This window comes from Bufo bufo, chromosome 3 (genome assembly GCF_905171765.1).
Source record: "Bufo bufo chromosome 3, aBufBuf1.1, whole genome shotgun sequence".
NCBI lineage: Eukaryota > Metazoa > Chordata > Amphibia > Anura > Bufonidae > Bufo > Bufo bufo.
Window position 1 is genome coordinate 704,416,759 of NC_053391.1, and position 18,011 is coordinate 704,434,769.

The following is an 18,011-nucleotide window of genomic DNA, read 5'->3' on the forward strand; positions in this document are numbered from 1 at the left end:
AGTACACATAGTCATTTAACATCCCAAAATGGCACGAATTAGACCAGGGGTTCAAGTTAGTACAAGTCCTTTGTGAACAAAGGAAGCCTGGCTGATGAGAGGGCCCATAATCCTGGGGCAAGAGGCTGGTAGCCAGGTCCCTCCAAAACCCAGTGGCGAGGTTGGTTTCGCCACACATCTCCCCCTCCCAGGGAAGACTAACCAGATACCTGACCTCACGCCGGTCGGTATCTGAGTTAGTCTGGCAGTCCACCCACAACCCAATACTGGACCTGTTGAATTTTGGGGCCTGGCTCTGTTCTGTATGTCCCCCGCTGTTGAGTGGGCATCTTCTCCCAGGATTTTATTAATCCTTTGTCGTCGAGTTTTTTTCTCTTCTATGAATAACATACCTCCCAACTTTTTGGACGGTCAAAGAGGGACACTTATGGTTCATTGTGTAAAAGATCCATTTTCCTGCACATCTATATACTTAGTTTTCTGTTCCGAAAAAATTCTCTGAATATAGACATTTCTAAAATTAAGATTGCATCCAATAATGAAATAATAGGCAAGGAAGGTTCTAATATGCCCATGGGAACCAGCCAAACACTTTCTGGATCCATATTGTAAATGCAATAATGAAAATCTATACCTCAGATCATAAAGAGGGACATTTATGGAGCAAAGAGGGACAGGGGGACTTGGGTGAAAAAGAGGGACTGTCCCTCCAAAAGAGGGACACTTGGGAGGTCTGGAATAAACACTCGAATTGTGTCAAAATCAGTTTAGTCTCATGAATTTGTCTCGTTCTTTATGTCACTTTGTGTACAAATTAATCTCAACTCAAGTCTCTGACAGAATCCTTCATATTGTGACTTGTTAACCGGGATTGCAGCTCATTCCGTAATCTCCTCAGTTCAGCTGTAATTATTGTACATTCTCTCTCCGATCCTTGCAGGCAGGGGCGTAGCTATAGGGGGTGCAGAGGTAGCAGTCGCTACCGGGCCCAGGAGCCTGAGGGGGCCCAAAGACCCTTGTGCCGCATAAGAAGACACCAGTATTATAGAAAGTGCATGGAGGTCAAGTTATAGCTCTGGCTGGAGGAAAGGGGTTAGGTCAAGAATCACCGATACCTTCAGGCAGCATGAAGGCTATGTGCTTCCCTAGCCACAAAACACTGAGGGAAGGGGGGCCCAAGCTGAACCCTTGGACCAGGGCCCATGAGCCTTTAGCTACGCCCCTGCTTGCAGGAATATATGCCTCAGAGCCAGGGGGTGTTTGAAATGGGTTTCGTTCCATTCTTCTACAAAATCCAAATCATCTGCATATTGGGAGACTTATTTGTCCATACGAAATCCCTTTGAGCTACGACCACATTCACTAGAAGATTTCAATGATTTAATAGTCCAAAGCAAACTTCCTTTTCTGCTCATTTACTTTTGCCCAATGTCCTCATACTTAAAGTAGGTAGACCATCTCCACTGCTGCCTTCAGAAAAAAGAAGGCTGCGTCTTCTAGACCCGCTTGACTTATTCATCAGGAGTGGGTTTACCAAGAGGGCAGGACATCCAGTTTGAGATTTACAGGTCTACAAAGAGTTAAACATAGGAGCAGGAGACATGAATTGCTGCTAGAAAAGGATTCAGCCTTAGTTATACGTACTGAAGCATTGGGGCCAATAAGATTTAATCAGCGAAACTCACTGAATTCCCTTCTTCCCCTCTTAATTTGGTGACTATGTATTGATCCTATATATGCTAACACTATCTAAAGAGTCTGATCAGGAGATCAGGAGAGGCATGTGTGGCGTGAAACGAACGCCATGCCTGTCAATGTGAAGGAGCCTTGCTGTTTCTCACTTTTAAATGGATGTAATAAAGTAGGAAGCTGGATATTAGGGCGAGTGCCATATTTTAAGTGAATTTTTCTGCTGGATGAACCATACTCTCAAAAGCATGCTCATTGTTACTCACAAGTGTAAGATGGAAGTGAAGTTTAACTTTACCAGCAGTGAAGGCTATTTGTGTAAGGAATTCAAGCAGGGGATACTAAATGATGTCTGCTGGAGTGTGGGGACCTACAGATTTTCACATTTTCATATAACCTGAATTCCTGTAAGGTTCAGGCCACCTTCACCATCACATCACCTTCAAGGGATAAATATTATAGTAAATGTTCCTGTAATGGACCGTTTCAGCAGACAAGGGGTTAAAATCAGTTTAGGCAATGTGCCCCTTTCTGAGAGACAGGCACAGCTACTGCAGAACACCCAACTCCCGAACTGGATACAAAGTAGCACTCCAAACTGGAACCTCACGAATAGCTGCTAGCAGACGAACAGGAATCAGCTTACACTCCTGGCAATCAGTCTCTAACAGCATACAGCGGATCCCCCCAATAACGAGACAAGGCTCCGTGTTGAGGGTCAAGCAGTGGTCTGAGGTGCTGGCACACCCAGCCTGGTTTTTATTACAGTTGTTTGCAAATACAGGTCCGCCCACAGGGAGGTATAAAACAACCAAGCCCATCTGGTGTACACGCCCCTAGGGGACCAGAATGAAGACTGTGACATAGGACAGATATGCAGCACTGTAGGATACACAGAGACAGTACATCTCCACAATGCATCATGGTTTCCTCCTCTCTGCCCTGGAGACACCCGAGGCGTAATCCAATTATCTCTCAAGACAAAGAGAAATCACCAATACACATGTGGATATAACAGGACAGACATCACCATTTAAACACACAATGGGACAATGGCACAATAGAAACACACCCAGCATATTCCTCCCAAGCTGACAAGTTACACTTATTATAAATTGTTACAACTTTGTGAGTTTACATTGGCCATACATATAACTTACATCAATTTAAACAGTATAACTTGGGGACAAACCTATCCAAAATTCACTTGAATAGGTTCAGGGGTTTAAAAGTTAGTATGGGCCATAAGCCTGAAGCAAGAGGCTGATAAACAGGCCTCTCCAAAACCCAGTGGCGAGGTTGGTTTCGCCACACATCTCCCCCCCCCCCAGGGAAGACTAACCAGATACCTGACCTCACGCCGGTCGGTACCTGAGTTAATCTGGCAGCCCACCCACAACCCAATACTGGACCTGTTGCATTTGGTAGCCCGTCTCTGTCCAGTGAGTCCACCAAGGTTATGTTGGAAGCTGGTACTCCCGGTCTCTGTGTTGCTCCCTGGCTTAGAGTCTGGTTGTTGGAGGGGGAGACCGACTGTCTCTACCCCCTGTGCTGTAGGTGCAGAGACCACGGTCCCATCTGCACTGTTGTGGGGGTTACTGTCTCCCCCTGGTGCGTTAAGCTGCCGCTGGGGAGAGGGGGTAACGAGCTCCTCTCCCATACATACTTCCAGCCGCTGGGGAGGGCGACCGACCGTCTCCGCTCCCAATACAGTGTCCTGCTGCTGGGGAAAGGAGACTGGGCTCTCTATTCCCTGCTGGACACTCTGCCGCTGGGGAATGGAGACTGGGCTCCCAATTCCCAAAAAATCACTCTGCTGCTGGGGGGCAGGAACAACTACCTCTGCCCCCTGTAACTCAGCCTGCCGCTGGGGAGGGAGGACGCTGCGCTCCTCTCCCTGCATTTCACACTGCCTTCCCGGCATATCACTCTGCTGCTGGGGGGCAGGAACAACTACCTCTGCCACCTGTAACTCAGCCTGCCGCTGGGGAGGGAGGACGCTGCTCTCCTCTCCCTGCACTTCACACTGCCTTCCCGGCATATCACTCTGCTGCTGGGGGGCAGGAACAACTACCTCTGCCCCCTGTAACTCAGCCTGCCGCTGGGGAGGGAGGAAGCTGCTCTCCTCTCCTTGCACTTCACACTGCCGCTGGGGAATGGAGACTGGGCTCCCAATTCCCTGCAATTCACACTGCCGCTGGGGAATGGAGACTGGGCTCCCGATTCCCTGCTGGACACTCTGACGCTGGGGAGGGGAGACTGAGCTCTCTCTGTCCCGCAACTGTAACTTCCGGTGGAGGTCCACCCAACGTGGCAGCTGACCGTCACCTTCTGCCCGGTATAGTAGGGTCTTGAACACTAGACTCCTCACGAACTTCACGTATTTCTCAGCTGGATTGGGTCCGAAGAAGTTCAGCCGCAACCACATTATACGGTCAAATTCCTCCACAGAGTATCTGTACTCCACTGCTGGTTCCATCCTGGTGCTTTTAGGGTCGCTGTACTGAGACATGCGTTGCCCTTAAGTTGTAAAATCCAAAGAAATGGTGTCTCCTGTAGCTGTCCTTCTGGCTGTAGGAACGATCCCGCTGCTTGCCACCAATGTAACGGACCGTTTCAGCAGACAAGGGGTTAAAATCCGTTTAGGCGATATGCCCCTTTCTGAGAGACAGGCACAGCTACTGCAGAACACCCAACTCCCAAACTGGATACAAAGTAGCACTCCAAACTGGAACCTCACGAATAGCTGCTAGCAGACGAACAGGAATCATCTTACACTCCTGGCAATCAGTCTCTAACAGCATACAGCGGATCCCCCCAATAACGAGACAAGGCTCCGTGTTGAGGGTCAAGCAGTGGTCTGAGGTGCTGGCACACCCAGCCTGGTTTTTATTACAGTTGTTTGCAAATACAGGTCCGCCCACAGGGAGGTATAAAACAACCAAGCCCATCTGGTGTACACGCCCCTAGGGGACCAGAATGAAGACTGTGACATAGGACAGATATGCAACACTGTAGGATACACAGAGACAATACATCCACACAATGCATCATGGTTTCCTCCTCTCTGCCCTGGAGACACCCGAGGCGCAATCCAATTATCTCTCAAGACAAAGAGAAATCACCAATACACATGTGGATATAACAGGACAGACATCACCATTTAAACACACAATGGGACAATGGCACAATAGAAACCCACCCAGCATATTCCTCCCAAGCTGACAAGTTACACTTATTATAAATTGTTACAACTTTGTGAGTTTACATTGGCCATACATATAACTTACATCAATTTAAACAGTATAACTTGGGGACATACCTATCCAAAATTCACTTGAATAGGTTCAGGGGTTTAAAAGTGTGATGTTGTGATAGATCACTGTGACCTTTAGCCTCTTTCTCCTGATGCATGATGGGGGAGGAGGAGCTGTACCAGGAAGTCAGACGGTGTGTGAGGGGAACTGGAAGCAGACACATGAGGCTGAGAAGGGATTACATCTGATAAGGACAGAAGCTGTTTGGAATAAGACTCCTCCATGTAAGAATGCCATAATGTTCTGAGTAATAAACCTTGCTCTGGTTAAGTAGTACATCGGCCTGTGTGTGTAACTTGCTGAGCAGATACTGGCAGCATTGCCAGCAGTACCTGAGAGACACAGAGTGTCCAGGGGACATAACAGTGGCGACGAGGATTGTGGATTTTAGCACACATGGCCTTCATAGGGTTTATTCAACCATTTGATCCTGCAGCTGAGTCATGGATCTCCTGGGTGGAGAGGCTGGAACAGTATATGGAAGCAAATAATGTGACTGTTGAAAAGAAAGTTGCAGTGTTTCTCACTGCATTGGGTCAAGCTGCATATGGAACCCTCAGAGACCTTGTTTCTCCAGACAAGCCAGCCTCTAAGTCCCTGCCTGAATTAATTCAGACTCTACATACACACTACAACCCGAAGCCGTTAGAAATCGCAGAGCGGTTTAAATTTTACAGTAGAAGGCAGCAGGTCGGGGAGGATATAAAGACATATATCATTGCTTTACGTAAACTAGCTGCCACTTGTCAGTTTGGAGACTACCTACAGACGGCTCTCCGTGACATGTTCGTCATGGGACTCTGCGACCCAGCCATACAGAAACGTTTACTCACAGAACCCGACTTGACTCTGACGAAAGCCACTGACCTTGCTACGGTCATGGAGTTGGCAACACGGGACGCCACCCTACTGAAGGCACCACCTACAACTCCTGCAAGCCAGGGTGAGGAAATATTCCACACTGCTATCACTCAACGCTCGAGACGCCCGTCCCCTGCCACTCAGCTTAAACCTCGCCACCCTAATTCTTCTGTCTCTGGGACCCCGACTTGCTACCGTTGTGGTAACACTACTCACAGTGCGCCGGCTTGCAAGTTCAAGGATGTCGTTTGTTTTCGCTGTGGAAAGACTGGTCATATTGGGCGCGTTTGCCGCAGCTCTCGCTCCCCGAACGCTACCGCAAAAGATAGACGTAAACAGACATTCCGTGTGGATATGGACAATAACGGTTTTAGCTCTGATGAGGAGACATGTGTCCAGCATGTTGGACTGTTTCGAGTAACTGGGAGTACTCCTGCGATTAAAGTGGATGTCACACTCAATGGCTGTCCTGTCTCCATGGATGTTGATACAGGGGCAGCTGTGTCTGTCATTTCATGGACTGATTTAAAAGCATCGGGTCTGTCCCTGCCGCTAAAACCTACAAAGCTCACACTACAAACCTACAGCAAGGAACTACTACAGCACTTGGGTTATGTAAAACCCCTTGTTACATTAGGCAACCGCAGTCAAAGTCTACGCCTTTATGTTGTAAGGAATGGAGGTCCTCCGCTGTATGGAAGGGACTGGATCAAAGCCCTGGGCATGCCTCCTTTTACCATTGCCCAATGTACATTGCTTTCTAAAGTAGACAATTGGGTGGAATCCCTGAAGTCACGTTTTAAAGAGGTTTTTGAGGACTCTTTGGGCACCGTAAAAGGAAAGATGGCCCACCTCCTCTTGAAGCCTGGTGCTACACCTCGTTTTTGTAAGGCAAGATCAGTACCTTTTGCCTTGCGAAAAAAAGTGGAAGCAGAGCTGGACCACCTATTGGCTGAAAAGATCATAACGAAAGTGGATAGAAGTGAATGGGCATCACCAATTGTGCCTGTCAAGAAAAAGAATGGAGACATTAGGATTTGTGGTGATTTCAGGGTAGCTCTGAACAACCAACTTCTTGTGGATCAATACCCATTGCCTCGACTTGAAGATTTATTTGGCTCACTGGCTGGGGGGCAAAAGTTTACAAAAATAGACTTAAAGCAAGCTTACCTGCAACTGCAAGTACACCCAGATTCACGCCATCTGTTGACCATTAACACTCATAAAGGATTATTCCAGTATAACCGCATGGTTTTTGGCATAGCCCCAGCTCCAGCCATCTGGCAGCGGATCATGGATGAGGTACTGGCAGGAATACCTTTCACCCAATGTCTACTGGATGACATGCTCATCACTGGTCCCACTGATGAAGAACACAGAAAGAATGTTGAAGCTGTGCTAGAGAGACTCCAAAAGTATGGTTTACGTGTCAATCTTTCAAAATGCGAATTTCTCAAGTCTCAGCTGGAGTTTTGTGCCCAAAGGGTGGACCGACATGGGTTACACACTACTGAAGAAAAGGTTAGAGCCCTTACCCATGCCCCTACCCCCCGGAATGTCACCCAGCTCAGGTCTTACCTTGGCCTCCTAAATTACTACCACCGTTTCTTGCCGAACCTAGCACACCAGCTCTACCCATTACATCGCTTACTGGATGCAAGAGCTAAATGGATATGGACAGACAAATGTGAAGAAGCTTTTCGGCTTTCTAAAGAACTCATTCTGTCTTCTCGAGTTCTGGTCCACTATGATTTAAAGAAACCCGTCATCCTGGCTTGTGATGCCTCGCCTTATGGACTGGGTGCCGTGCTTTCCCATGTCATGCCGGATGGCACGGAGCGCCCCATTTCTTTTGCCTCCAGGTCTTTAACCTCAGCGGAACAAAACTACTCCCAGATTGACAAGGAAGCTTTGGCCATTATATGGGCCACAAAAAAATTTCACGCGTACATCTATGGTCGGGAGTTCACACTTATCACTGACCACAAACCTCTGTTGTCAATACTGAACCCTCAGAAAGGAATTTCTACAACAACTGCATCTCGCTTACAAAGGTACGCTTTATTTTTAGGAGCTTATGCTTATTCTATCAGATACCGCTCCCATGATACCCATGGCAATGCAGATGCTTTTTCCAGATTGCCACTAAGAGATGACCACCCACTAAGAGAGGTACGTGTAGTGGAAGTACACAGGCCACAATCTTGCATGTCCACCTCCCTGATTGCCAGACATACAGCCACAGATCCTTTCCTGTCTCAGATATTCTCTTATGTTCAGACTGGATGGCCAGAGAGAGTTTCAGGTGAATTTCGTCCGTACTTTGCCATAAAATGTGAGCTTGTGACTAATGCTGGTTGCCTACAATGGGGCAATAGAGTGATTGTACCCCAGTACTTGCAATCAACCATGCTAAGGATACTGCATGAAGGCCATCCTGGTGTGGTGCGCATGAAGCAGCGAGCCCGGAGCTATGTTTGGTGGCCACAAATGGATACAGCAGATGAAGATTATGTTGCTCAATGTCCTGGGTGCTGTCAAGCCCAGCGACCCCAAAAGAGAGGAACCCTGCAACCTTGGCCATGGCCAACAGAACCGTGGTCCAGACTCCATCTTGATTTTGCTGGCCCCATCCAGGGTAAAATGTATTTGATCGTGGTAGATGCGCATTCAAAATGGCCGGAGGTTTTTCAAATGCCTTCTATTACCTCAGCTGCTACCATTCTAGTCTTAAGGAAGCTTTTTGCTCAATATGGCTTGCCAACAGCCATAGTCTCCGACAATGGAACTCAATTTACATCGCATGAGTTTCAATCCTTCCTTAGTGGCTTGGGCGTCCAACACTACAAAACAGCTCCTTATCATCCAGCTTCAAATGGACTGGCAGAACGATTTGTGCAGACATTTAAGAAGCACTTACTGTCCACTCTGGACCAGGTTGGACTGTCAGAAGAGAAGCTGCTGGAATTCTTGATCATGTACCGTAACACGAAACACGCTACTACTGGGCTGTCACCGGCTTTTCTTATGTTTGGCAGGCATCTCCGCACCAAACTTGATTTAGTTCGTCCGCAGGAACAGTCACCAACACCTCCTCCGCCGGGCCGTCTGGGATTCCGTGCCGGTGATCTTGTATGGTCTCGGAATTACAGAGCTTTGCCTCCTTGGCTTCCGGGCGTTATTGATGGAACTCTTGGCAGAAGAATGTACCTTGTCCGCCTGGAGGAAGGCATTTGTGTTCGGCGACACCTTTCACAATTGAGGAAACGCATTTGCCGGCCACTAGTGACAAAACCGACCCCTCTTTCTAACCAATCACCAGAGTCTACTCTGAACTCTGCTGGTGACATATGGCATGGTGTCTGGCATGATCCCACAAGTTTACAACCAAACCCTGAACTGGTTGGTGACCATATTCCTGAGGAGCCCGGACATGTGCCTGGAGTTACAGAGACTGATTTGTCTGTGGGACGCCCACTGACATCTCCAGAACCCTTGACTGACTCTATCCCTCCCGGTGCTGTGCCTCTGCGTAAGTCTACCCGTCAAAGACGTCAAACGCCTCGCTGGCAAAGTGCTGAAATCTTACGGGACACATTGGAGGTCAGGGAACAGAGACAAAGGGCTCATGAAGTGCTGCGGAAATCACAGAACTGAGTTGGGGATACTACTTGCTGAACTGATCTCGCTTGCCTTGTTATGTTATGTTCTCTTGTTATGTTTTTGTGTTGTTTTTTTTTTGTTTTTTTTTGGGAAGGAAAGGAGGTGTGATGTTGTGATAGATCACTGTGACCTTTAGCCTCTTTCTCCTGATGCATGATGGGGGAGGAGGAGCTGTACCAGGAAGTCAGACGGTGTGTGAGGGGAACTGGAAGCAGACACATGAGGCTGAGAAGGGATTACATCTGATAAGGACAGAAGCTGTTTGGAATAAGACTCCTCCATGTAAGAATGCCATAATGTTCTGAGTAATAAACCTTGCTCTGGTTAAGTAGTACATCGGCCTGTGTGTGTAACTTGCTGAGCAGATACTGGCAGCATTGCCAGCAGTACCTGAGAGACACAGAGTGTCCAGGGGACATAACAAAAAGTTAGTATGGGCCATAATCCTGAGGCAAGAGGCTGATAAACAGGCCTCTCCAAAACCCAGTGGCGAGGTTGGTTTCGCCACACATCTCCCCCCCCCAGGGAAGACTAACCAGATACCTGACCTCACGCCGGTCGGTACCTGAGTTAGTCTGGCAGCCCACCCACAACCCAATACTGGACCTGTTGCATTTGGTAGCCCGTCTCTGTCCAGTGAGTCCACCAAGGTTATGTTGGAAGCTGGTACTCCCGGTCTCTGTGTTGCTCCCTGGCTTAGAGTCTGGTTGTTGGAGGGGGAGACCGACTGTCTCTACCCCCTGTGCTGTAGGTGCAGAGACCACGGTCCCATCTGCACTGTTGTGGGGGTTACTGTCTCCCCCTGGTGCGTTAAGCTGCCGCTGGGGAGAGGGGGTAACGAGCTCCTCTCCCATACATACTTCCAGCCGCTGGGGAGGGCGACCGACTGTCTCCGCTCCCAATACAGTGTCCTGCTGCTGGGGAAAGGAGACTGGGCTCTCTATTCCCTGCTGGACACTCTACCGCTGGGGAATGGAGACTGGGCTCCCAATTCCCAAAAAATCACTCTGCTGCTGGGGGGCAGGAACAACTACCTCTGCCCCCTGTAACTCAGCCTGCCGCTGGGGAGGGAGGACGCTGCGCTCCTCTCCCTGCATTTCACACTGCCTTCCCGGCATATCACTCTGCTGCTGGGGGGCAGGAACAACTACCTCTGCCCCCTGTAAATCAGCCTGCCGCTGGGGAGGGAGGACGCTGCTCTCCTCTCCCTGCACTTCACACTGCCGCTGGGGAATGGAGACTGGGCTCCCAATTCCCTGCAATTCACACTGCCGCTGGGGAATGGAGACTGGGCTCCCGATTCCCTGCTGGACACTCTGACGCTGGGGAGGGGATACTGAGCTCTCTCTGTCCCGCAACTGTAACTTCCGGTGGAGGTCCACCCAACGTGGCAGCTGACCGTCACCTTCTGCCCGGTATAGTAGGGTCTTGAACACTAGACTCCTCACGAACTTCACGTATTTCTCAGCTGGATTGGGTCCGAAGAAGTTCAGCCGCAACCACATTATACGGTCAAATTCCTCCACAGAGTATCTGTACTCCACTGCTGGTTCCATCCTGGTGCTTTTAGGGTCGCTGTACTGAGACATGCGTTGCCCTTAAGTTGTAAAATCCAAAGAAATGGTGTCTCCTGTAGCTGTCCTTCTGGCTGTAGGAACGATCCCGCTGCTTGCCACCAATGTAACGGACCGTTTCAGCAGACAAGGGGTTAAAATCCGTTTAGGCGATATGCCCCTTTCTGAGAGACAGGCACAGCTACTGCAGAACACCCAACTCCCGAACTGGATACAAAGTAGCACTCCAAACTGGAACCTCACGAATAGCTGCTAGCAGACGAACAGGAATCATCTTACACTCCTGGCAATCAGTCTCTAACAGCATACAGCGGATCCCCCCAATAACGAGACAAGGCTCCGTGTTGAGGGTCAAGCAGTGGTCTGAGGTGCTGGCACACCCAGCCTGGTTTTTATTACAGTTGTTTGCAAATACAGGTCCGCCCACAGGGAGGTATAAAACAACCAAGCCCATCTGGTGTACACGCCCCTAGGGGACCAGAATGAAGACTGTGACATAGGACAGATATGCAGCACTGTAGGATACACAGAGACAATACATCCCCACAATGCATCATGGTTTCCTCCTCTCTGCCCTGGAGACACCCGAGGCGCAATCCAATTATCTCTCAAGACAAAGAGAAATCACCAATACACATGTGGATATAACAGGACAGACATCACCATTTAAACACACAATGGGACAATGGCACAATAGAAACACCCACAGCATATTCCTCCCAAGCTGACAAGTTACACTTATTATAAATTGTTACAACTTTGTGAGTTTACATTGGCCATACATATAACTTACATCAATTTAAACAGTATAACTTGGGGACAAACCTATCCAAAATTCACTTGAATAGGTTCAGGGGTTTAAAAGTTAGTATGGGCCATAATCCTGAGGCAAGAGGCTGATAAACAGGCTTCTCCAAACCCAGTGGCGAGGTTGGTTTCACCACAGTTCCTGACTAAGAAAGTGTTTTCTGATCTTGACTTTCACCTATTCCTCAGATATTCCAGTAACTAGAAGGAAAAGCCATCTACAGTATAGTACCCTCATGAATAGTAGCAGACAGTATGACTCCGTAAATAAAACCAGCTACCGCATCCCTGTAAATAATGCTAGACAGTATGCTTTCTTAAAAAAGTACCAAGTTTCCAAGTCAGTACTCAATATGCATGATATTTCTTTATTTCAGATCCAGACATGAATTTCCCAACAACTACAACGATAACTACAATGACAACTACAACAACTACTAGACCAACCACAAGTACAACAACAAACACAACACCAACAACAACCACAACACCAACCACAACTACAACACCAACCACAACTACAACACTAACTACAACTACAATGAGTACACCAACCACAACTACAACACCAACCACAACTACTACAACACCAACCACAACTATAACACCAACCACAACTACTACAACACCGCTCACAACTACAACACCAACCACAACTACTACAACACCAACCACAACACTAACTACAACTACAATGACTACAACACCAACCACAACTACTACAACACCAACCACATCAACTACAACACCAACCACAACTACAACACCAACCACAACTACAACACTAACTACAACTACAATGACTACAACACCAACCATGACTACAACACCAACCACAACTACAACACCAACCACAACTACTACAACACCAACAACAACAACTATAAAACCAACAACGAGGACAACTACTACAACAACCACAACTACTACAACAAGTAAGTCAACCACAATTACCCCAGAGGCAACAACTGATTCCCAAGAAACAACTACTTTAGAGGCAACATCTACTGGCCAAGTGACATCTATTTCAGAGTCAACAACTGCTCTAGACGCAACAACCACTCTCCAAGACACAACTACTACTGAGACAACTACCCCTGAAATAACCACTACAGATAAGACCACAACCATAGAGACAACCACAACTGCACCAGAGACTACTACTACAACCCAAGACACAACTACAACTGTCCAAGAAACAACCAAAATTACCCCAGAGGCAACAACTGATTCCCAAGAAACAACTACTTTAGAGGCAACATCAACTGGCCAAGTGACATCTATTTCAGAGTCAACAACTGCTCTAGACACAACAACCACTCTCCAAGACACAACTACTACTGAGACAACTACCCCTGAAATAACCACTACAGATAAGACCACAACCATAGAGACAACCACAACTGCACCAGAGACTACTACTACAATCCAAGACACAACTACAACTGTCCAAGAAACAACCACAATTACCCTAGAGGCAACAACTGATTCCCAAGAAACAACTACTTTAGAGGCAACATCTACTGGCCAAGTGACATCTATTTCAGAGTCATCAACTGCTCTAGAAGCAACAACCACTCTCCAAGACACAACTACTCCTGAGACAACTACCCCTGAAATAACCACTACAGCTAAGACCACAGACATAGAGACAACCACAACTGCACCAGAGACTACTACTACAACCCAAGACACAACTACAACTGTCCAAGAAACAACCACAATTACCCTAGAGGCAACAACTGATTCCCAAGAAACAACTACTTTAGAGGCAACATCTACTGGCCAAGTGACATCTATTTCAGAGTCAACAACTGCTCTAGACGCAACAACCACTCTCCAAGACACAACTAATCCTGAGACAACTACCCCAGAAATAACAACTACAGATAAGACCACAACCATAGAGACAACCACAACTGCACCAGAGACTACTACTACAACCCAAGACACAACTACAACTGTCCAAGAAACAACCACAATTACCCCAGAGGCAACAACTGATTCCCAAGAAACAACTACTTTAGAGGCAACATCTACTGGCCAAGTGACATCTATTTCAGAGTCAACAACTGCTCTAGACGCAACAACCACTCTCCAAGACACAACTACTACTGAGACAACTACCCCTGAAATAACCACTACAGATAAGACCACAACCATAGAGACAACCACAACTGCACAAGAGACTACTACTACAACCCAAGACACAACTACAACTGTCCAAGAAACAACCACAATTACCCTAGAGGCAACAACTGATTCCCAAGAAACAACTACTTTAGAGGCAACATCTACTGGCCAAGTGACATCTATTTCAGAGTCAACAACTGCTCTAGACGCAACAACCACTCTCCAAGACACAACTACTACTGAGACAACTACCCCTGAAATAACCACTACAGATAAGACCACAACCATAGAGACAACCACAACTGCACCAGAGACTACTACTACAATCCAAGACACAACTACAACTGTCCAAGAAACAACCACAATTACCCTAGAAGCAACAACTGATTCCCAAGAAACAACTACTTTAGAGGCAACATCTACTGGCCAAGTGACATCTATTTCAGAGTCATCAACTGCTCTAGAAGCAACAACCACTCTCCAAGACACAACTACTCCTGAGACAACTACCCCTGAAATAACCACTACAGCTAAGACCACAGACATAGAGACAACCACAACTGCACCAGAGACTACTACTACAACCCAAGACACAACTACAACTGTCCAAGAAACAACCACAATTACCCTAGAGGCAACAACTGATTCCCAAGAAACAACTACTTTAGAGGCAACATCTACTGGCCAAGTGACATCTATTTCAGAGTCAACAACTGCTCTAGACGCAACAACCACTCTCCAAGACACAACTAATCCTGAGACAACTACCCCAGAAATAACAACTACAGATAAGACCACAACCATAGAGACAACCACAACTGCACCAGAGACTACTACTACAACCCAAGACACAACTACAACTGTCCAAGAAACAACCACAATTACCCCAGAGGCAACAACTGATTCCCAAGAAACAACTACTTTAGAGGCAACATCTACTGGCCAAGTGACATCTATTTCAGAGTCAACAACTGCTCTAGACGCAACAACCACTCTCCAAGACACAACTACTACTGAGACAACTACCCCTGAAATAACCACTACAGATAAGACCACAACCATAGAGACAACCACAACTGCACAAGAGACTACTACTACAACCCAAGACACAACTACAACTGTCCAAGAAACAACCACAATTACCCTAGAGGCAACAACTGATTCCCAAGAAACAACTACTTTAGAGGCAACATCTACTGGCCAAGTGACATCTATTTCAGAGTCAACAACTGCTCTAGACGCAACAACCACTCTCCAAGACACAACTACTACTGAGACAACTACCCCTGAAATAACCACTACAGCTAAGACCACAGACATAGAGACAACCACAACTGCACCAGAGACTACTAGTACAACCCAAGACACAACTACAACTGTCCAAGAAACAACCACAATTACCCTAGAGGCAACAACTGATTCCCAAGAAACAACTACTTTAGAGGCAACATCTACTGGCCAAGTGACATCTATTTCAGAGTCATCAACTGCTCGAGACGCAACAACCACTCTCCAAGACACAACTAATCCTGAGACAACTACCCCAGAAATAACCACTACAGATAAGACCACAACCATAGAGACAACCACAACTGCACCAGAGACTACTACTACAACCCAAGACACAACTACAACTGTCCAAGAAACAACCACAATTACCCCAGAGGCAACAACTGATTCCCAAGAAACAACTACTTTAGAGGCAACATCTACAGGCCAAGTGAAATCTATTTCAGAGTCAACAACTGCTCTAGACGCAACAACCACTCTCCAAGACACAACTACTACTGAGACAACTACCCCTGAAATAACCACTACAGCTAAGACCACAGACATAGAGACAACCACAACTGCACCAGAGACTACTACTACAACCCAAGACACAACTACAACTGTCCAAGAAACAACCACAATTACCCTAGAGGCAACAACTGATTCCCAAGAAACAACTACTTTAGAGGCAACATCTACTGGCCAAGTGACATCTATTTCAGAGTCATCAACTGCTCTAGACGCAACAACCACTCTCCAAGACACAACTACTACTGAGACAACTACCCCTGAAATAACCACTACAGATAAGACCACAGACATAGAGACAACCACAACTGCACCAGAGACTACTACTACAACCCAAGACACAACTACAACTGTCCAAGAAACAACCACAATTACCCTAGAGGCAACAACTGATTCCCAAGAAACAACTACTTTAGAGGCAACATCTACTGGCCAAGTGACATCTATTTCAGAGTCATCAACTGCTCGAGACGCAACAACCACTCTCCAAGACACAACTAATCCTGAGACAACTACCCCAGAAATAACCACTACAGATAAGACCACAACCATAGAGACAACCACAACTGCACCAGAGACTACTACTACAACCCAAGACACAACTACAACTGTCCAAGAAACAACCACAATTACCCCAGAGGCAACAACTGATTCCCAAGAAACAACTACTTTAGAGGCAACATCTACAGGCCAAGTGAAATCTATTTCAGAGTCAACAACTGCTCTAGACGCAACAACCACTCTCCAAGACACAACTACTACTGAGACAACTACCCCTGAAATAACCACTACAGCTAAGACCACAGACATAGAGACAACCACAACTGCACCAGAGACTACTACTACAACCCAAGACACAACTACAACTGTCCAAGAAACAACCACAATTACCCTAGAGGCAACAACTGATTCCCAAGAAACAACTACTTTAGAGGCAACATCTACTGGCCAAGTGACATCTATTTCAGAGTCATCAACTGCTCTAGACGCAACAACCACTCTCCAAGACACAACTACTACTGAGACAACTACCCCTGAAATAACCACTACAGCTAAGACCACAGACATAGAGACAACCACAACTGCACCAGAGACTACTACTACAACCCAAGACACAACTACAACTGTCCAAGAAACAACCACAATTACCCTAGAGGCAACAACTGATTCCCAAGAAACAACTACTTTAGAGGCAACATCTACTGGCCAAGTGACATCTATTTCAGAGTCATCAACTGCTCGAGACGCAACAACCACTCTTCAAGACACAACTAATCCTGAGACAACTACCACAGAAATAACCACTACAGATAAGACCACAACCATAGAGACAACCACAACTGCACCAGAGACTACTACTACAACCCAAGAAACAACTACAACTGTCCAAGAAACAACCACAATTACCCCAGAGGCAACAACTGATTCCCAAGAAACAACTACTTTAGAGGCAACATCTACTGGCCAAGTGACATCTATTTCAGAGTCATCAACTGCTCTAGACGCAACAACCACTCTCCAAGACACAACTACTCCTGAGACAACTACCCCTGAAATAACCACTACAGATAAGACCACAACCATAGAGACAACCACAACTGCACTAGAGACTACTACTACAATCCAAGACACAACTACAACTGTCCAAGAAACAACCACAATTACCCTAGAGGCAACAACTGATTCCCAAAAAACAACTACTTTAGAGGCAACATCTACTGGCCAAGTGACATCTAATTCAGAGTCATCAACTGCTCTAGACGCAACAACCACTCTCCAAGACACAACTACTCCTGAGACAACTAACCCTGAAATAACCAGTACAGCTAAGACCACAGACATAGAGACAACCACAACTGCACAAGAGACTACTACTACAACCCAAGACACAACTACAACTGTCCAAGAAACAACCAAAATTACCCCAGAGGAAACAACTGATTCCCAAGAAACAACTACTTTAGAGGCAACATCTACTGGCCAAGTGACATCTATTTCAAAGTCATCAACTGCTCTAGACGCAACAACCACTCTCCAAGACACAACTACTCCTGAGACAACTACCCCTGAAATAACCACTACAGCTAAGACCTCAGACATAGAGACAACCACAACTGCACCAGAGACTACTACTACAACCCAAGACACAACTACAACTGTCCAAGAA

At 46.8% G+C, this 18,011-nt stretch overlaps 1 protein-coding gene across 1 annotated transcript; it reads left to right on the forward strand.

Annotated features, from left to right (window-relative positions):
- Positions 1-5,402: 5,402 nt before the first annotated feature.
- Positions 5,403-9,524, forward strand: LOC120994142 (uncharacterized protein K02A2.6-like). The gene has a single exon (XM_040422597.1). The coding sequence runs from the start codon at positions 5,403-5,405 to the stop codon at positions 9,522-9,524; it is 4,122 nt and encodes a 1,373-aa protein (XP_040278531.1).
- The last annotated feature ends 8,487 nt before the right edge of the window (positions 9,525-18,011 follow it).